This window comes from Drosophila willistoni (genome assembly GCF_018902025.1).
Source record: "Drosophila willistoni isolate 14030-0811.24 chromosome XR unlocalized genomic scaffold, UCI_dwil_1.1 Seg144, whole genome shotgun sequence".
NCBI classification, from domain to species: domain Eukaryota; kingdom Metazoa; phylum Arthropoda; class Insecta; order Diptera; family Drosophilidae; genus Drosophila; species Drosophila willistoni.
The window spans coordinates 2,982,985-3,003,761 of record NW_025814057.1 but is presented as its reverse complement, the minus strand read 5'-3'; the positions used below and the strand labels follow the sequence as shown (position 1 = coordinate 3,003,761).

The window sequence follows — 20,777 nt, the reverse complement described above, 5'->3', positions numbered from 1 at the left end:
TTTACACATTATGTTTTTTATATATATATATATATATTATATACTTTTACACTTTTTTTTATATATAATTGACAAATATATGTATGTATATCGATATATATATATATGAATATATATTTATAACCAGGGATGCGCGCAACAAAATGGAATGCCAGATGCCGATTTGTGGCGAAAAACTTTGAATTTTTTGCTGGGTAGCATTGTTTCATTTATTTTTATTTCTTTGAACTGATTGTAACCGTTTGTTACCGATATCGGGGTATCGGTTATTCGTTTCGTTGCGTCCAGCCTCCTGGGGTCTAAGCATAATTTCTATTTGTAATTAACGCTGCAAACAACAAGAACAAAAACCATAAAAAAAACAAAGACCGTTAACTTTTCCACAAGAATTTTCAAATCAATCAACTGCTTCGGAATGGCTCAACCGTTTACCACCACCCGGTTTACCGTTAAGCGGTGTACGTGGTGGTCCTGAATGATAAGTGATCGATACCCCCCCGTGGCCCCCGGCCCCCCTCAGCAACATCATTCAAACATAAGAGAAAGAAAACACGAAACTCATGCAAATTATTGGCGATTACATTTCTTAATCAAAAAAAAAACTTTCGATTTCGAATTCTATCCTCTTTCTCTGTCTATCTCTCTTTCTCTCTCTCTCGCTCTTTCGCTCTGTCTCTCTATCTAACTCACTTTCTCTCTGTTTCTCTCTCTCTGTCTGTCTTCATAAACTTCTTCTCTACACCAAACATCCACCCCCCCCGCCAAGCGAGCAAAGATACAAAAGAAAACAATGAAGAAATGAGAGAAAAATATTAAAATAAAAAGAATGAAAGATTTTTTTAATAGGCTAAATCACTAACCGAATAGAGCGCTAAATGGGGCGCAACGACGCGACAAAGATGACGGCAAACAATTTAGAAGAAGGTCAAGAGCAAAGGCAAACCACACACACACACACACAAAAAAAAAAACACACACAAGAGCAAGAAGAAGAAGAAGAAGAAGATGATGCAGAAGAAGAAGAAGATGATGAAGTAGAAAAGATGATGATGATGAAAGAAATGGATGAAATCTCTTAATAAAACAAAACAAAACAAAACAAACAAACAAACAAAAAAAACGAAAGAAAATGAAAAGAAAAACGATACGATTTGTAGACTATGCAAGTATTTTTATGTATTAAAGGTTATGTTGTAAGTTTTTATCACAATATTTGTATTGTAGCTCAGTGTTTTATATGGATTATATATATATATATATATATATATATATATATGTATATATATATTTCTATATATTTATATATATATATATATATATATATATATATGTATGTGTGTATTGAAAACTGCATAAAACGAAAAGAAAAGAATGAAGAATCAGAACAAAAGAAAAACAAAAAAGAAAACCCAACCCGAAACCAACCAACCGGACAGATATTAACAACAAGAACAAAACCAACAACAAAAATTATTGTATTACATACATCTTATATATAAAAATAAATATGCTTCTTAAATAAAAAACAAAAAAAAAAAAAAAACAAAAAACCCAAATTATACACTTTACTTCAAATAATTTATAATGTTTATAAGGAAAATCCTCTTCAACTAGTTGCAAAGCGGCGTCACCACCAACCACCCACACACCCACCCACCCACTCACCCATTGTGGGTGAATTCTCTTGTCAACCGATAACTCTATACATATGGTAAAAGTAAAGCCACCCTGGCTTACCTTAAAATTTAAGGAAAGAAAAATTTAATTATGATACTTGAACTTATCTTTGACGTGTGGCTTCTCCTGATAATTAAATTATCTTTACTCATACCCTGTAATCATTGATCGAACGGGTAAGCCCAACCAAGCATATCATTTGGCCCCATTCATGAGTCTCTTTCAGTCTTTGCTCTTGGGTGAGCCATCTCTTGGGATATTCATTTTTTAGATGACATTATTCTCATTTTTCTCGATCATAATGGATAACTCGTAGTCGTTGCCTAAAGTTCATATTGAAATTGATTTGTGTCTCATTGTTTTCATTTTACTGACTCTTTTTGGGGCTAGGCCCAAGAAGTTGTTCTTTCTATAGATAGCATTCGCGCAGTCCAAGTTCAGGCCATATAATGTTTAGATATGGGGGTATATATGGATAATGGCTAGCCTTACTAGGTGGCTAGTTGCTTGCTGATGGACTTCTGGACGCGTCATGGTTGACGAGTCATAAATATAGATGAATCAGATATAATGCCAAGAGAGATATGACCAGTAAATTCAATTAGAATTATAGATCAAAGTTAAAGTGGCTGGAATAACACCCGGAACTGACATATCATAAAAATAGCATTTCATCATAATATTCACAAAAAATTGAGCTACGTTTTAATATTTTGTTTTTTTTTTTTTTAAATCTCTAACAGGAATTTTCGAAAACTTATGTTGGCAAGCAGCTTGAGAATTTTTAAATTTTTATCTTTAGATATATTTTGTTTGGGTTTAATTTGGCCAAAAACAAAAGGAGGTAAGCGAAATGAAACTTTTGTCTCTGACATTTTGGCAATGATTGGCTATAAAAACTGGCAAAGTTAGTTGATTTATTTTATAGTTTGCCTTACCAAGGCCAGGTCGAACGTGTCTTATATTGTTAGTCCCAGATATGCCAATCAATTTGACATTCAATTCAAGTTGACCTAATCGATATTTGACCTAGGCCAATATATACATAGAACAAAATAAACTCCCAACTTTCCATCCCTCCCTTTCTACAAATACGAACTCTAGATAATCGACAACTAATTTGATGTTACGCTAAATCGTTTCGAAATGGCAACCTACTATCAATGAAGGATAAAGGAGAGGGAAGGGCGAGGGAGGTGTGCAAAAGGTTAGCAAGTTGAATGAATGGGGGGGTGTATAGTGGGTGGAGATTGGTTTGGGTGGGAGGTGGGTGGAAATTTGCCTAATCAAAGCCAACACATTGAAAGAAATGCGGCAGTTGTGACATTTGGCAATTTATTGAAGACGAAGACGAATTCCAATCAGCAGCAAATCATGCGAAGCCTAACTTTATGCCAACCGCCCTCCCCTCTCCCCCTCTCGCTCTTTTGTTTTTATTTGGTGGGGGGAATGTGGCCTAATATGGCAAACGGAATTTATGGCCGCGTGCACAGAGGAACGTAAAAAATAAAAGGTAAGTGTGATTGTGATGATACGTATCTATCCGCTCCGCTTCAATCCAATTCAAACCGAAACCGAAACAAGCCAACCAAAACTCAAACCCAAACCCAAACCCAAAACGGAGCAAGCGAAAGGAGGCGAAACGTTTGTCCTTTGTGGCAGCATTGCATGCGGAATCGCATGCACAGTGGAACAAAATGCAATTCAAAAGAAAAGTTTTGCCCTCTGATGGGAAACCCTTTTAAATCCACTGGCAACAACAATTAATCCAAAATATTGATATTCCTTAAGAAATCGGCAATAAAACTGTCTTAAAACTATAGAAAACCTAAAGAAAGCTGAAGAAATAGAGAAAGAGAGTGGGGGGGGGGAAGTCTTTGTTTTCATTTTCTGCATTTTTGTTTGCATGACTTTTGAATATAACGGTCATTATAGCCATTTGTCATTTTGAAATCCGTCCCAATGTGCGCGACAGCTGAAAACGTTAAGAATGTGGGGATGAGGGGTATATGATGGGAATGGTGGGGTTAGCCGAGGAAATAGATAACTATTGCAAGGAGCAGCAGAAGCAGAAGCAGCAGCAGCAGCAGTCGATGCCAGACATTGAATTGGAATTGGTGTTAAGCACGAACGGAATGAAATGAAATGAAAATGGAAATGGGAAATGAAAATGGAAAATCAGCAATTGTCAATCTAAACGGAAGCTCAGTTTAGTTTCAGTTGCCTCCCAGTCATCATCATCATCCTTATCACTCACCCATCATTATCATCATCATCATAATTATTATTATCAATATCTTTATCAGCCATGTCGAATCAGTTATTCTTTCTAAGTTTGGCCGACATATTCTCCGTCTATCCGGCCATATTTAAAGAGCAAAGTAAAAAACTGAAAAAGACCAAACACATTTATCTGCCCAGCGATGAGGAATGGCTCGATAAGATGTACTACATGTTGCTGGAGATTCAACGACAAGTGAATGACTCGGGTGATGTGAACCTATCACTGCAGGACATTAATAAAAAGAATAAACCAATGTTCGATCCGGATCGCATCATGAAAATCATATCGCCTGGCATAAGTCCTACGAATGGACGTCGTAGTCGGGCCTTGAAATTATGTCATTCAACCACAGTGAAAATTAAACTCAAAGCCGAGGGCACTGGACCACGTTGGACTCTGCCCACTATTGCCAATGGAGCCAAATTGTTGAGGAAGCCACCGATATTGGTGGATTTTCAGAATGAGCATGAAATGCGATTGGCTTATTCCCTGATCTACGATGTCTTTCGTTGTGGGTGAAACCCCCCCTTTCCCGCCATTTGGATACTAAAAAGTTGTTAATATCTTCATTCCCTTAGATAAGGTTGTTTTGGCGAATGCACTGGATGACATTGGTTTCTTCAATCAGCATAAGGAATATGTTGAGGATGAGCAACGAATTTGGTTAATGCTTTTTGAGCTATACGATCGTCAATTCAAGGGTCGCAACTCGGAGGATCAACCATTGCAGCTTCAACTCTACAAGGAATCCCAAGTAACAGGCAAGTAAATAATAAAGATTTCCCTAATATTTCAAGGTAGTGAATGATCCTGTAGAAATCGCCAATGTGTTGTGGCAACATCGCATACGTCTAGCTGCATCCATTTCGCGTATGCGTATACGGGTAGGAGCTCTACGGCTATCCCAACTGCTGCCCATTCACTTGCAGAACGAAAAAGTGGCCATAGCAGCAGCCAATCCTGTGGTAACTGGTTGGATTAATCCTTTTTTGATTCGCTCCAAGGCCGAGGCCGATCAAATTCTCACCGAAATGGGTTTCACCATTCATGGCCCGGAAGATGAGCAACCGCTTTTGGTGCAACATTGCAAATGGGATAATATCTGCCCGTTGGTCATATCCTGTATACCCAAGGATCGAAGTGAATTCACGAAATCAAAGCTTATGACTAAACACTATTTTATAATGCAGGTGAGAGAAAAGGAAAGAGATTTTTAGTTAATTGTTGCTTGACATTTTGATTTTTCCTTTTATATCCTTGCAAAAAGCGTTTATTAATTTGTGCTCGATGTAAAAAATAAACCGAAGGATTTATCTTAAATCCTAAAACGATCAGCACGAAGGGCCGAGTTCATATAGACTTGCCCGTTTGTCTAGATCAACACAAATACTCCTAAGCCATTAACGATCGTGACTTTTATCAATTACTATTTTGTTTTCCATTAAATCGTTCTAAAAATTAATATTTGTCTGTTGAATATGCTCATTAATTAGTATGCTGAATTTCATAAGGTTCAGATGACTATATCATATAGTTCCCATGAGAACAATTGGACGAAAAAATTAATTTTTAATGGAAACAATAATATGTAAAGGGTATTTAAATTCAACCCAACTCTCTGTTTGCTTATAGGATAAAAACTTTACATTCGGTCCGGCCATAATGTCCAAACTGACAGATTACTTTGAACTTGATGGTGACATATTGCAAACTCACATTGGATCACCTCGGTCCACAGCCTATTTGGCTGCTCTATTCTATTCGATCAATCGGGTTAATAATTTCTATGTCTATGGAGCAGGAGCTAGTCTCAAGGACTATCGCAAGTATATGGAATCGATTGGGGTCAATAATATTCGACTGTTTGCCGATGCCTTCACCTCATTTCCCATGGAATCGAATCGCTTTCGCACTGTTGTTGGCATCTTTGCCACGCCCCCGAATTCATTTAGTGCCATCTCAGATCCAATCGATTTGATATGTTCGCGAGGCGGTGATCTTAGTATGCTGGAGGTGCTAACCGAGTCCGAAGTCTCGGACGAAGGTCGCCAGCGAGTGGCATTGATATTGGAGGAGCAACTCCTAACCCTAACGATGTCAATGTCACGACCTCAGGTGCAATTTGTTCTCTATCAAACGCACTCGATAGTCGATACCGAAAATCAACTGATGGTAAAGCATGTCATTCAGTTGATCAATAAATTGGCCCTGGAGAAGCATCGAAATGCGTATAGGGAGCAAAAACGATTGGAGGCCATTGCCGAGGCGGAGGCAGCGAATATACCAGCTGCGGCCATGGCAAGCACCAAGGAGTCGCCTAGGAAAAAGGATAAGCCAGAGGTGGGCACCACCACAGCAACAAATCCTTCATCGAATGCCGCTGCGGCACAGCCGCAACAACAATTGCCCCGTGTGGATAGCATCGATCTGATAGTTACTCCCGATATTGATGAATTCGTTGAGGATCAAGTACCTGATATTTGCATTAATCAGGATAATTGCATACGCCAACAATCGACGGGCAGTTTTCTTTCCCTTGTGCGTCGCAAAACCTTGACTCATCTGAATGAGAAGTATCTGATTCGTCGGGCCGAGCAACGTGGACTCTTTGGCAAGCCGAATGACAAGGAGAAGGATAAATCGAAACCGAAGACTGTGAAATTACAATCGGAGGTTGCTGAACCGCCGCCCCTGGACATGACCTATGACCTGAGTCGTGGCCATTCGGGCACACGGTCAAGTGCTCAGCAAACGGTGAGTATCTACTGGCATCTTTTTTTACCTCTTATCTTTTGAGTCCAAAAATAAAACTCAACCCCATTATGGGATAGTGTTAGATTTTACAGTTTATTGTAAATAAGTTTGAAAGAGGAAAGAAGAAACAAAAACAACAAAAAACAAAAAAAAAAAGAAGAAAGAAATAGCAATAGAAATAGGATTGGGGCATTTTGGTGGGGGTCTTTATGTACATTTGGAAGCTATGAGCTAATAATTAACATGTCGGTACTGCGATCATCATCAGCATTATTATCATCATCATCATCATCATCATTATCATTATCATCGATGGCGGCATTCACCTGACTAATTTGTGTATTCTTATTAGATTGGAGATTGGTGACTGGGGTGACTTGGGCGACTGGGTGACTGGGCGACTGGTTGACTGGATTGACTTGGTAGCGTGGTGGGCAATTAGCATTAGGTTGATGCTGTTTGTTGCTGGCTGTGGTTGCACTTTTCTTAGTCATAGGCTTAGGTCATGCCATTAGCGATAATTTGTATACACCTATGACTTAATCCAACCAAATCATAACAAATCAAAACCAAATTCAACGTATCAATCCCACTTCACTTCACTTCACTTCAACCCAGCTCAACTCAAGTCGATTCACTTTCGCCAACCGCTGGTCATCTTCATATTTTTATTCTTATTATTGGCGGAATTATCCTTGGATTTGTTTTTATCTAAGCCCATAAAACTATTGTTGCTGCTGCTGCTGCTCGATCCATTATAACTAAAACTCGATTTGAATGCCGGATTACCGCCAATACTTTTGAACATGGGATTCGATTTGCCAGCACCCACCAAGGGGGCAGATTGATTGTAATAGTTTTTATTTTGCAAGCCCCTATCAGACATTTGCCTCTGGTATGATGAGGAGTAGGAGTTGCCCCCATTGCCACCGACTCCGATGCCACCGCCGCCGCCACTGCAGCTGGCCACGCCAATGCCCAGGCCCACGGTGCTGATGCCCACACCACCCATGCCCACACCCACGCCACTGCCGATACCTCCGTAGGTCTGCTTGTGGCTAGTGCTGAATGTTGCCCCCTGATCCAGGCCAAGGGATCCACTTTGCGTGTAGAATTGCTGCTGGACTTCCACTATGTATCTGTAGGCCTCCTCCATGGATTTGGGATTGCGGCGCAATATCATTGAATGCGTTGGCTCTGGCAAATGATCGCGAAACACTTGCAGTGTTATCCTTTCGATGTCCTCCAACGAGTATAGTGTGTCATTGTGGGTCAATTTGCGATTAATTAGGCGATGCTTCAATTTCGATATCTTTTGATAATACAATTCAATATTTGAGTCCAAGACGGCACTGCGTAACTTATGAATCAGGGCATAGCTACTCTCCCTTTCCGCATAATTGTGTAGCAATTGATCCTTGATTTTCAGCCAGGATTCGGTGCGATGTGCTCCACCACCATGACCATTGGCCGGCCCCGCTGGAGCACTCATTTGGCGTGTGAATACGGCATCTCGGGCACGGTCAGTACATTTATTTTTAATATGGCCAATCAATTGAGTTTTATAAAATTCATCAAAACTATTAATGGCCGGCATAAGTGCTTCGATTTTATTTAAAAATTGTGGTAACTTTCCGGGATCGGTACCATCGAAATTCTCCACTTGCTTCAAACGGCTGAGCACCTGATTATATTTATTCACAAATTCAGGATCCATGATCGAATTGAGAGGATGTTGTGTGGTGTTTTGTATGTTGTGTGCCACAGAGTTCTATCCAACGACTGGAATCCGTAGCGTTCCGTTTCACAGAATCGTTTCAATAATAATTCTATTGTCCGTTTTGCCAATGTCTATGTGTGTGTGTGTGTGGAAAACGCAGAGATTTTTTTTTATATTTCTTTTATTGTTGTTTTGGATGTTGTTGTTGTTGTTGTTGTGGATTTTTGTCGATTCTTACAAATGTATAAATTAACATTCATTAACATGAATTTTTTACTACTACCGTCGACTGACTGACAACAACTGACTGACTGACTGACTAGGCGACGGCAGGCGACGCGCGCGAATTTCGCTTTTCGAAAGAGTTAACTCTACCGTACGGGAATAACAACAAAAAAAAAACAAAAACACAACAAGAAATAGGCAACCAAACGAACGGTCGAGCGTTCCCAACAGAACTGAACGCCATTCATTGTGGGAGTTGTTTTGTGTACCCACTGGCTGAATCACAGACACAAAATATACATGCATACATATACCGATCGAGCAGATATACCCAGGCAGATAGAGATAGTGACACACTCACATGCACACAAACACACACACACACAGCGGTGCGACAACAGCACGCACATACGGTACTACATCAAAATCAACAATATAGTTAGTAGAAAAGCGCGCACAAATCGTTTGAATCGATGAAAATGTTGGCAAACGGGGGGCAACCGGGTAGAAGAATCGTTGGGTGAGGTATACCGACTTTATATTGTCATGCAAATATTGAAAGTTTGATAGAATTAAGGGCTGCCTAGCAGCAATTACGACTAAAAGGAATGAGGAATGAACCCAAAAACAAAACAATAAAAATGATAGTGAAAGTTGACATTCTCAAAGCACTTCAGATCGGGGATTATCAAATAATGCAAAGATTGAAAATGATCGAATGTTTAATTTGAATAATCAATCATATAGTACCATCAATCTTTTCAAAATACAACAAAATTTGAGTGCAAAAACCGTTGGCCTTGAACCAAATTATCGTTGCATACTTTAAGGGTGAGCACGAGCAGAGGCAACATCTCCATATTTATCTAAAGAAAATTGCTTTAAGAAAAACAAAATGAAGTAAGTAATGTATCGCACCGACTTTAGTATACCATGCACAAAGTGAAACAACTATAAATCAAAAGACTATTGAGTCCAGTTGAACCCGAATACAGAGGGAGAAATGAAGAAAAAATTTCACCTTAAGAATATTTTACCTTAAATTTATAGATTTTACTCGAAAAATCTATTAAGTCCTTTGCAATATCATATAAATTACACTGCCTCGCTTACTCTCATAAGCACTTATAAAAAACGGCAATTTTGGTCATTCGTTTCTTCTATTGAAAAACGTTTGAGGCATAACTTGGCCACTTTCGTTACGATTTTTATGAAATTTGGAGAACTGTTGCATATTTACAACAATAATTAATGTTTGAATTTTGATATCCCAAGAACAAGTATTAAGAGAGAAAAGCAATATTCTTTATAAAACTACGGAAGCAAAACTCAGACGTCTTCGAGACCTATATAGCCTCATATGTTGCTGCTAATCAAGAATATATACAACTTTTGGAGGTCTTTGATATACAATCTCACCTTCTGTGTGCATGGTATAAAAGGAAATTCTTATTTTCTAGCGTCATCTTGAACTGCTGCACCCCAAAAAATAGAAAAACAGAAATGAACTCATTGTAGTCATCGTTCAATCTAATGCTCTCAATCAACCTTAACCTGAGCTGCATCTAATTCATGTCGATTGCTTCCAATTCCAATCGCAGTCGCTGGGTATGACACACACTTTTAGTTCTAGCTCTAGCTTTAGCTCTGCCTCTGCTGTTCTGTCTCTGATTGTCTTTGGGTTCTCTGATTCGGGGTCTGAGTATCTAACCCGGTTGGATTCTCGGGTCGCGTTTTTAAGGTCTGTATTGCGCCGGCGTGCGGCGGTTCAGCTAATTAGCAGCAATTTCCGAATGTTAGCGGCTTGTAAAAAAAATGTTTAATAATAGCAAAAGTCATCGTAGCTATCGAGGACGCGAATGAACAACAATATTACTTGAGGGTAAGCAGGGGGGCGACTGGTGGTTAGAATAAGAGAGAGGGGGTGAAACAAGGGGAGGGCGGGAGGGGGATGGTGTGCTAATTTGAGCCAGGGCTCTAAACTGATAAGCGGACTTAATTGCTATCTCAACTTCGACTTTGACTTGAAGTTGTCGCATCGAATTTTGCTCAAACCGCATAAGTCATTAAAATCAATTTACAGCCAACTTACAACTGTAGATTGTGTCTCTGTGTTTGTGTGTGTGTGTGTGTGCTTTTTGTGTTTGTTGTATTTACAGTAATTATGAAAAAAACAACAAACAATACGCTTTGATAAGCAAGTTCAGGGTTAGTTCCCGCTCCCCCTCTACCCAACGCCCACCTCTTGACGCCACTTTAACTCCACCTTCGCTTATTTTCTTCAGTCAGTCTCTCAGCCAAGCAGTCGGAGGGAGTGCAAACAAAGCTTAAGCTTCGATTTGAATCATTTGCAAGCCAAATTTGGCGCGAATTCTTTTTAAATATTTTCATACTCTATACTAATATACAAAGAGTATATTGGGCTTAGTCAATTTAAAAAGTAATCTCTCCTTTGTGTCTATTCCAACCGTACACTGTCATGTCATTTCATTTGACCTAGGACAATATGAGATTAGATAGATTCATATATGCACAACCATTTTAAGATGATAAAAAGAAGACTTGGATGGGGTTTTTGGGGTTGAGTACCGAATTGACATGATTGATTGTCTTGTGGTTTCACATGAATCACATTTTAAAGCGCTTCAAGATTATTTTGTGCTTTTAATAGGTATTAAGGGATTCGTTCAACTGGTTTTAGTGTTGATTTTTTTTTTTCATAATACCAAAATATTTAATGTTTTTCATTTATTTTATTCGTTTGGAATATGCTCAATTGTTTTCTGTTTCGCCGTGTGGAAAAACTAATTACGTGCTCGTGCCTTTTGCAGCTTCAACGTCTTCAACGCTCGACAAGTGCCAGCGCCATACGCTCACACCTGACCAAGGTGTCGGCAACGCAGCGCCAAGTTATTACATTCAATTTTCGTCAACGCGAGTGCAAACGCTTCTACGTTTTACCCATCTACATGGTGAGTCGTCTACTTCGTCGTCGTCGTCGTCGTTGTAGTCAATCTCGTCGTTTTAGCCCATCATAAATGATTCGAAAATTCGTCATATTTAATATGGGTAATAATCATAATTTTTTTGTGCTTTTTTTTTCTGTTCATATTATAGCACAGTTCGAAGCAAGGTGTCCGCTTATGGTGGCAATACGCCTATAAATGTGTCACTAGAAATCGTGGCAATGGCAGTCACTGGAATTTAAATTTCCATCCATTGAATTTGAGATTCAAATTGCATTGCAGTCGACAGTTGCGCATTAGAAAATTGAGACGTAGCCATTGGTCGAAACGGCAGCCATTAACGGTCCATATAAAGGATATTGAACTGATCTGCCAGGTGAAGCAGATACAGCAAGTGCGAAGGCGCCAGAAGGTGAATAACAAATCGAATAGCTAAATACTCATAAGTAAACGTTATCGTTAAGTGTTGGAAAGTGACTGTTATTTAACATATTTTTGTAAAAAAAACAACAACAACAAGAATCTATCTGTTCCTTCGTCATGTTGATGATCATCTAGGTATTTTTAACTATTACTATTTTATTATTTTCGCTTACAAAGTTTGCAGTCTAGTTTGACTGGGTTTTGACTTGTATTGGATGCAATAAAAAAAAAAAGAAAGAACAACAAGTAAGCAACAGCTGACGAACAATAAAACTTAATGTAAAAGTTCAAGGTCAATGTAGTAAATGTTAGTCAAATAATTTCGACCTAAACAGACTCCGTGACTAAGGCCCAAACACGCGTGGGATAAAAACGTAATATATGTATGTATATAAATAATTTTACCTTTCGTGAAGACTATCGGCCAAAAGAATCAATAATCAAAACAGAAAGCTAATATTAAAATTTCAAAATCAAGCTTTAGTTCTCGCGCTTTCCGTAATCGCTTTTTGTATAATTTCTGTGCTTGCGGTAGTCAAATAAAAATAAAGTTTTATATGTATTAATGTAACATCTATTGGTTCTAACGGATATTCTGTATTGTATATAAGAGCAAATCATTTTTAAATCTACTACTTTAATTAATCAAATATAATCTTTAAAATATAACAAGCAAAAGAAATATAATTTAGTTTCAATTTAAGTAGTACTTTCTGTGACGGAAAGTAACGGGCATTTTCTGTTTGAATGAGCTGAACTCGGCGTTGCCAGATCTGGGGAAAAACAACATCTACGAATCTATCGTTTTAATTTAAGGGCTGCCACTGTGCTGAAGAAAATACTGCAAATGCTGCAAACCATCGATAGTACTATCGATAACATATCACAGCCACTAATAGTAATTCCAAGAACAACAAACGGGAAAGAGAAATAAACAATAATAAAAGGTATTGCTGACTGCTCTGAGAAATGGATAAATTAACTACAATAAGTGCTACGCTATTCATGGCTGCCGATGTCTTTGCCATTGTCAGTTTGGCCCTACCAGATTGGATAATAACCGAAGAGGCTGGTGAGAAAAAAATGAAGCAACAGAAGAATTAGTGACAAAAGCAGATGTTTTCTTACAAACACTTCCTGTTTGTCACTAGACTTGGTGGTAATCTAGTGAGCTGCACTGATTTTCAATATTCCACATTCCAGGTGACATACGTCTCGGTTTGATGTGGACCTGCATGACACTGTATAATCGTCCCCAGGTGTGCTATACCCCAGACCTGCAACCTGAATGGCTGATTGCTTTAATCTGCATCTTCACCGGCTGCATATGCATTACAACTACCGTTATTTTGTTGGCCTCCTCATCATGCAACAGAAATGTAATACCCTACGCCCGCTGGGTGGGCTTCACCGCCATGGTCCTATTTTGCATGGCCGCTGTTGTCTTTCCCCTGGGCTTCCACATCGAGGAGATTGGCGGTCAGGCTTACCAATTGCCTAATACCTTTAAGATTGGCATCTCCTACATTATGTTTGTTCTCGCCCTATGGATAACTGTTGTCTCGGAACTGTTTGCGGGGAAAGTTTGTCTGCCACACTTTTAAATACTATAAATTTGTAGGAATTTCAGGCTTTTCAGTTATTTTTTGACTCTGTGATTGTTTTTTTTTTTTATTGTTTTTGAATTTAGTATTTCTCCCATGACACTCTCCCGTCCTATTATAAGCCCAATTCGAATATTCCTAGTTTTGTAAGGTTTTTTGTACATTAAATATACATAGTAAAATATATATATTACATTTACCATTGTATTTGTATAAATGTGGAAATTAACTAGTTTGCTTATATATTGGGGAAATTCTTGTAATTACCTGTAGATTTGTAGTCTTTATTATTTAGTCACTGAATTAATTATCAATTCCAAGCAGAAAGGACCACATGCGCACTATTTATCTCTGTCGCACTCGTACATATGGATGTATGCATGTGTTGGGCGCCTCTTTTTGCGGTCTTCTTCGTTCTTCTCATTCGCATTCTTTTCTAAAAGATTTATTTTCGCAATTACTTAACCGATTTTAATGTGAATAGATTCATTAGAAAGATCTTGTCTTAATCTTCATCTTGATGTAATTTATTTTCAAAAATATGCACTTTAAACACCTGAAAAAAAATATATTACTCGTATTGACGCGCGAAACATGCAAACGTAGCGAGCTGTCAAATAAGAATAAAGAGAGCGCACTCACTCTCTTGAGAGTAAGAGTGTGGGAGGCAAGCTGGGTATGATCCCGTTACCGTTACCTTTTCGATAATCGACAAATAAGAGACCAACGATTTTCAATGTGATCAACTTTATTTATTGGTTTATTCATCAATGCATATTTAAATACAGATTTCAAATCAAATTCTAATTAAATACGTTGGGTATTCTATTTAAATATGTTTGTATATTTTTGCTGTTTATTATTTTGTTTGTATTGTTCTTGGCATAAACACAATGTGTAAGAGTCGTATAAACATAAATTGTTCGACTTGATATATAGACAAGTTGAGAGATTTGCATTCAAAAGCAGGTAAATTTCATTTATCGGAGGTATAGAGTAGTAACATTGTTTTTTTTTGGGATATGTTAGGTACCAGAGATATACATACATAGCTATTATTATTGTACACATACATTATACATATTAGATTATAATTATTATTGAGCTAAATAGACATTTCTTGTATGTATGTATGTAAATGTATGTGTGTATATATGTATATAGTTTAGTTTAGTTTAGTTTGGAACTTTGGCCAGATCCATTAAGTCGTATAGTCACCATTAAAAAATTAACAACATTTGTAGTAAGAAAATATATATATAGAATTTGTTTAATTGTTTCAAAGAGCTTTCATGGCACACAATTGTTTGGGGTAAAAAAAAAAAAAAAAATTGGTAAGCGGTAAATCATTTTTTTTTTTTTATAAAATAACAACAAATTTTAATAAATAAATAACAATAATTATCATTATGTAAATTTTCTTTTTTAAATTTTCGCTACATATATCGTAATTTGATTTTTGTTTTATTTTAAGCTGGATTATATAACTTTTTATATTGATTTTAGGGTGGGCTAGTGTTTTTTTTTCTTTGTTTGTTTAACTATTAAATATAATATGTATATATATATATATATATAATTATGTATGTATATATGCAGTAATTATGTATAATGTATAAATTATTCGCTGTTGGTGAATTATTCAGTAAATTTATGCTATTAACTAATTTAAAACCAAATACTTAATATGCTTAAATGCTTGCACAAAAATTTTCTTTTACAACTAAAATGAAAAGCTGTTAAAATAAATAACAAGATGTCTCAAAATGTATGCATGTATGTATGTATGTATGTGTGAGTGTGTTTTTTCTTCTTCTTTTTTTGGTTATCTATTTTAAGCTGGCATAAATATCATAGTTTTGATATACATATGTATGTATGTATGTAGGTGTGTGTGTGTGCGTTAACTAGAAAAGGCAACCATAACGATCATCATGGCTAAAGGATCTCACCAATGAAGATCTCTCAATTTGCTCAAAAAGAGCTAGAAGTTGCTCTTTCTAGTTAATTTACAGACCACTAAATTATCGATATTTGACATCAAGAAAGTAGCCGATTTAAGGAAACGCGAGTCCAGAGTAAATAAGTTCTTCTGGCTAGTTAGAAACAATTTGCATGAATTTACAATTTGCCATCAAATGGTGTCTTTACGAAGTAAGTGACTAGATTGCCTTTGCCCTTAACGTAGGTGAGGCCACGGCATTCGCATTCATAGCCAGCGGCCATCAATATCTTTGCAGTATTCTCTGTGGTCTATAAATTCCAATGAAATATGACACGAAATTGTTTATTACTCATACGCCCCATAATCATAATAATAATAATAATGATAATCTCACCTGAAGTCTTCCCATTACACCGCAGGAATCCATGCGGGAGGCAACATTTACGGTATTACTCCAAATGTCATATTGCGGCTTTTGTGCTCCAATAACTCCGGCAATTACTGGGCCGTGATTGAGACCAATGCGTAAACGGAATCGTTGGAATGATTCGCGATTAATTGAATCCAATATGGACATCAAAGCAATTGCAAATTCAACCAATATGACAACGTTGTGCTCCTCAGTGCGTTTCTCATCCTTTTGTTTGGCAAGAAAACAACAACGCAAAACAAAAAAAAAAAAATAAAATAAAGGAAGGGAAAGAAAAGAAAGAACGAAATAGAAATTGCTTTAGTTGGCTTTTATCTGTACTTTTGTTTATTGCTCTGTGCGCAGAAAAACCAATTGAGCGTGCACCCACCCACCCCCTCACTACTACTCCTCCTTCTCCTTTTCTCCTTTAATATCTCCCTTTTTTTTTTTGACCTTAGCTAATCCTAAATCCCTGCCCAAATGGTCAACCCTCATTTAGTAGGGTCCCTTTATTTATTTTCGTTTTTTTTTTTTTTGCCGCTTCTTTCTGTGTTTACCCGAAAATTCCCTTTTTCTGTTTTGCTAGTTATAAAAATTTAATTAAACTTCTAAGCGGCGATTAAAAAGCATTTGAACAGTAAATAACATTAAGAATGTGTGTGATTGGGTTGGCATTAAATGAAAACAGATTGCAGGAAGGATTCAAGCAAAACTTCAACGTATTCAATTACATTGGTTAAATTGGTTAATTCTCTGAAGAATTATCAGCTTATAGGCAACAGTTAACATGTAATCTTCTTGGCCATATTCAGCTTTAAAATGCTGAAACTTCTTGGGAGAACTTTAGAATTGCAATGAAGCACAACAGATTTATCCCCAGATTTTACCCTTTTATCTATATTCTATTTCTATTATTTGGAAAATTTTTGCAAAATTTAAAAACATTTGTAATATAATCAAAGTAAATGTTGATATAGAAAACTTACCGCAAAGCTACGGGTCTATACGATTGTTATTTACAGGATTAGTAAAAGCAATAATGTGAAATATTAATTGAAATATATAGAGAAATTATAGCTGTGTTTATATATATATATTCTTTTTTAAAAACGTTGGGCATAATTATAATTACCGTGGCACCATCCTCTTTTCCAGGCCTCAAACCAGATGCACACATATATGTGCTGGCTATAGTCTTGATCTTTTCAATGCCACTAAACTTTGGTTTCAAAAGTAACTGCAATCGGTAAAGGGGAAATGAATCAGCCTTGAAATGAATGTTAAGAGTAACTTTTTACCTTATCAAAATCACAAATGATTTCATTCAATAAACGCAAACACTCTAGACCCTGTTTATTGACATCGGTCTCATCGTAAAACTCCTTATAATTGGGTATAGAAGCAAACATAACTGCCACACAGGAATAACTTTCATGATACAATTCTGTTGACCGCTCCAAATGCAGAAAATGTGTTGCCACATGAGCAGGTAGAATGTTCTCAAGAAGGATCTATGTATACAGTGGATAATTATTCAATTTATATGTTTTTATTCTTTGTTATAATTTTTTACCTTATTAATTCCCCGCATTGTCTCCACCTCCTCTTGTTCGACCTTGAGCTTGGCCTTCCATAGGAAATCAGTACGTGCCACATACTCACCCTGACGATCCAAAGTGTGTAGTACCAAGATGACCACCAAAAGTAAGAGAAAACCTTTAATTTCCAATGGTAGGCTAAAGGAGAAAAGAACTCGAGTCAGCAGAGGAACCAGCTACTGAGCAACTGCTTATTTTTTACCCATATTCAATCTCTTTTAGATTATATTGAGTATATAGATCACTGTAGCTAAGCACTGTGACTTGTCCAATCAATGCGATTAGCATGGCAATTAGTTTCAGTATAAAACCCGAACGCAGAAATGCCGAAATGGCAGCCAAACTGACCGCACAGCAGCATAGAAATATTGGAGCTATTGGTATGGCACGGGCAATATACGCCGGTTGCTGATCCTCCAATATGTCAGATGTATTATTAAAATCATTGGTAAAATTGCTGGCAATAATTGAGCCATTGTCGGCCCTATATGTCACATCCTCGGGCAACGAATAATTGATCTAAAACGTTTAACTTTAGAGACGGAGAGAGAGAGTAGAGAAAGTATAATACTTACCACACTGAATACGGCACACGATGAGATAAGAATGCTGACAATGAGAAACATGGCCAATCTCAAGTAGCGACTACTAGCCACCACCTGACCAGGACCATTGCGTTCTGTGGCCGAGGCATGAACATCCGGCACTGACATATTGCTCAAATAGAGAAACAGAGCCAACGATATGAAACTGGCCAACAGTGAGCCGAGTAATGCCAGATTTCTATATAGATACGAAAAGAAGGAAATTAAGAATATTTTGTGTGCACAAATTCATGTGAAGTTTACCTACAATTCAATTACAATTAGCTGCACAACGGCCAACGAAAGGAAGAGGACAAAGGCGCATATCAGATCGTAACGGAAATGTGTATCCGGCTGGGCACGGTACATGGCCTCACGGGGCGTATTGCGATACCACATGGTCAACGGCTTCAGCTCAGTTGGTGGTCCAAAGAAATTAAAATTGAAACATTTACGCTCTGGTGGCAATAAATTTGATTCAATCATGGCTATACTCTACAGAGATGGCAAGAAAGACAGATGGAGAGAGAAAATAATAGAGTTTGTGAAATTTGATTTGAAATCTGATTTCCCTCCCTCCCACTTACCGCCAGTCCAATGTTTTTCACCAGCTTCGATTCGGCAATATTGGCAAAAGGTCGATCCGCTCCCCAGCACTCAACATATTTTGTCATCTTCGATGAGGGACGATTACGTGTGACATGACCTGGAAGGGAGTAACATAATGTGAAAAATGCAAATTCCAACCAAACAAAAAAAAAAAAACACTATCTACACTACATACATTTGAATTGATTTCAAGATAAAGAAACTTGTAAGATGGTTGAAAATTCATGGGTTTTCTAGATTGAATTGAGATACGTATTCCCCCCCTCACACATTCGCCTTCTTCTTTGCCAATAATTTTATTTATACCTATATCTACTCTGATAATAGTTTGATTAGATAAACTGTCAATAAATTAAATCAAAGCAAATGTTCTCTATCTTATCTAATAGATATAAAATGGTTAAACAGCAAATTATGAAATAATTAATCCACTTGCAAACAAACATTTTATGACAAAATTTAGTGGGCGTTGAATAGAAACTCGATAACAGAAACATTTTTATGAACATTGTTAACAATTTGGTTTAACAAACCATTGAAATTGAAGCACAATTGAGAAATGTTGATATCTCAAAGGATTTCCCATACATAATTATATAATTTGTGACATAAAACGTAATGAACAAGCATTTACTAAGAAGTTATTGAATTTAATTAAAAACTGATAAATTCTTGTTTATTCACATGTTGAATCGAAATCATCCTCTTAGTCAAGACTCTACCAAAAAGCTAGGACAACTTTCTTAAAGTGTAAGCAAAATAAGCGAAAAGATTCCTTTGTTTTACTGTAACCTAATACACTTTCATTGAGATTATTTAGTCTATATGTGTGCATGGAAATATCAGGTCCTCAACACTTTATCGAAGAAGTGCCTATAATAGCATAAAGTTTGCATTGATGTGAAAGGATTTTCACATGCTAACCGCATGGCTGGTTCAAATTTTGGAAAATGGCTTTCACTTTGGGCAAACAGCTTTCACAATTTTCACACAGTGCTAGGTAATTGGCCCGGCAGACACGGGACTGCACTTAACAAACAAAAGGGCAAATCAAAAATTCCATGAAAATTGGCTTTTCCCAGTGTTAACCACCACCAGCACCAGCACCACCCGCACCACCCACACCACTTGCCACTTCTGCCACATGACGCACTTAAAGTCCTTGGTAAATTAAAACTCATAAAGCGATATAAAACCAAACTCATGCCCAGCATTAACCAAATAAAAATCCGTTGAAAAGCCCCCGTATTAAAAAAGGGAAGAAATAACACAAAACCGAATATTCGAGGCAAAAAAAAAAGGGCGACAGAGCTCAGGCTTCAGCTATCAAAAGGAGCTTAATTGCCATTGACATTGCTATTGCTATTGCCGTCCCGGAGTACAGGTGGACCAACCATGGTGGTCCATGTGCTTACTGACGGCAAAACTTTCACACAAAAGCACACAAAATGCAAGGCAACCTTAAATTTACGATGCAAACAAAAAGAGACAGAGACACAGAGAGGATGAGGCAGAGAGAGAGAGAGAGAGAGAAAGAGACAGAGAGGAAAAAGTTGCTCCACGAGCGATAAAAATTATGCATAACCTGAGCTCATTTGTGAAAGTGATTTTCAACTGTTGCGTTTTTATAGGCACCACACTAACGTTTGTCCTCCATCTCCATTTCCTTCCTTCTCTTTTCTCCCCCTCCCACTCTCTCTCTTTCTCTCTCTCTCTCTCTCTTTATCCTATTCCAACCACCACTAGGGCAGTATTTTCTTTTACCTACCTCCATGACTGCGAAAACTTTCACCGCTGTGAATGGACAGTTTGCGTCCCTCGATGAAGGCGCCAGAGGAGCGACGTCTGTCGGCAAAGGACATGAGACCTGTAGAAGAAAAAACCAAACCAGAGAAAAGTAATAAAAACGCAAAACAAATTAAAAACAAAAACTAAAGTTGCTATACGCGGGTTAATCGAAATATTTAGTATAAATT

General features: G+C 37.4%; 4 protein-coding genes across 5 annotated transcripts in view; 2 read left to right on the top strand and 2 right to left on the bottom strand.

Annotated features, from left to right (window-relative positions):
• The first annotated feature begins 3,985 nt into the window (after nucleotides 1-3,985).
• LOC6638768 lies at nucleotides 3,986-12,295 on the top strand. Its single transcript, XM_002062306.4, has 6 exons — nucleotides 3,986-4,472; nucleotides 4,540-4,722; nucleotides 4,778-5,151; nucleotides 5,594-6,715; nucleotides 11,492-11,632; nucleotides 11,778-12,295. The coding sequence occupies exons 1-6, from the start codon at nucleotides 3,986-3,988 to the stop codon at nucleotides 12,060-12,062; spliced, it is 2,592 nt and encodes an 863-aa protein (XP_002062342.2). The 3' UTR covers nucleotides 12,063-12,295.
• Nucleotides 6,782-8,601, bottom strand: LOC6638769 (keratin, type II cytoskeletal 1). Its single transcript, XM_002062307.3, has one exon. It carries the CDS (start codon nucleotides 8,430-8,432, stop codon nucleotides 7,350-7,352), a length of 1,083 nt encoding a protein of 360 aa, XP_002062343.1. The 5' UTR covers nucleotides 8,433-8,601; the 3' UTR covers nucleotides 6,782-7,349.
• A 639-nt stretch (nucleotides 12,296-12,934) lies between the features above and the next one.
• On the top strand, nucleotides 12,935-13,882 carry LOC6638771 (uncharacterized protein C16orf52 homolog A). Its single transcript, XM_002062309.4, has 2 exons — nucleotides 12,935-13,121; nucleotides 13,253-13,882. The coding sequence occupies exons 1-2, from the start codon at nucleotides 13,019-13,021 to the stop codon at nucleotides 13,651-13,653; spliced, it is 504 nt and encodes a 167-aa protein (XP_002062345.1). The 5' UTR covers nucleotides 12,935-13,018; the 3' UTR covers nucleotides 13,654-13,882.
• A 1,548-nt stretch (nucleotides 13,883-15,430) lies between these two features.
• Nucleotides 15,431-20,777, bottom strand: part of LOC6638793 (adenylate cyclase type 2) — a 37,861-nt gene continuing 32,514 nt past the window's right edge. Inside the window, exons 11-21 of one of the 2 annotated variants that reach the window (XM_002062310.4) lie at nucleotides 20,570-20,668; nucleotides 18,780-18,898; nucleotides 18,461-18,687; nucleotides 18,184-18,391; nucleotides 17,811-18,127; nucleotides 17,584-17,746; nucleotides 17,309-17,521; nucleotides 17,143-17,247; nucleotides 16,997-17,011; nucleotides 15,993-16,235; nucleotides 15,431-15,906 (exon numbers count right to left, since the gene is read on the bottom strand). In XM_002062310.4, the coding sequence (XP_002062346.3) occupies nucleotides 15,775-15,906; nucleotides 15,993-16,235; nucleotides 16,997-17,011; nucleotides 17,143-17,247; nucleotides 17,309-17,521; nucleotides 17,584-17,746; nucleotides 17,811-18,127; nucleotides 18,184-18,391; nucleotides 18,461-18,687; nucleotides 18,780-18,898; nucleotides 20,570-20,668 (1,841 nt within the window). In that variant the 3' untranslated portion in view covers nucleotides 15,431-15,774. The remainder of the gene's footprint in view (nucleotides 15,907-15,992; nucleotides 16,236-16,996; nucleotides 17,012-17,142; nucleotides 17,248-17,308; nucleotides 17,522-17,583; nucleotides 17,747-17,810; nucleotides 18,128-18,183; nucleotides 18,392-18,460; nucleotides 18,688-18,779; nucleotides 18,899-20,569; nucleotides 20,669-20,777) is intronic. The other variant, XM_023180042.2, reaches the window with a different exon arrangement.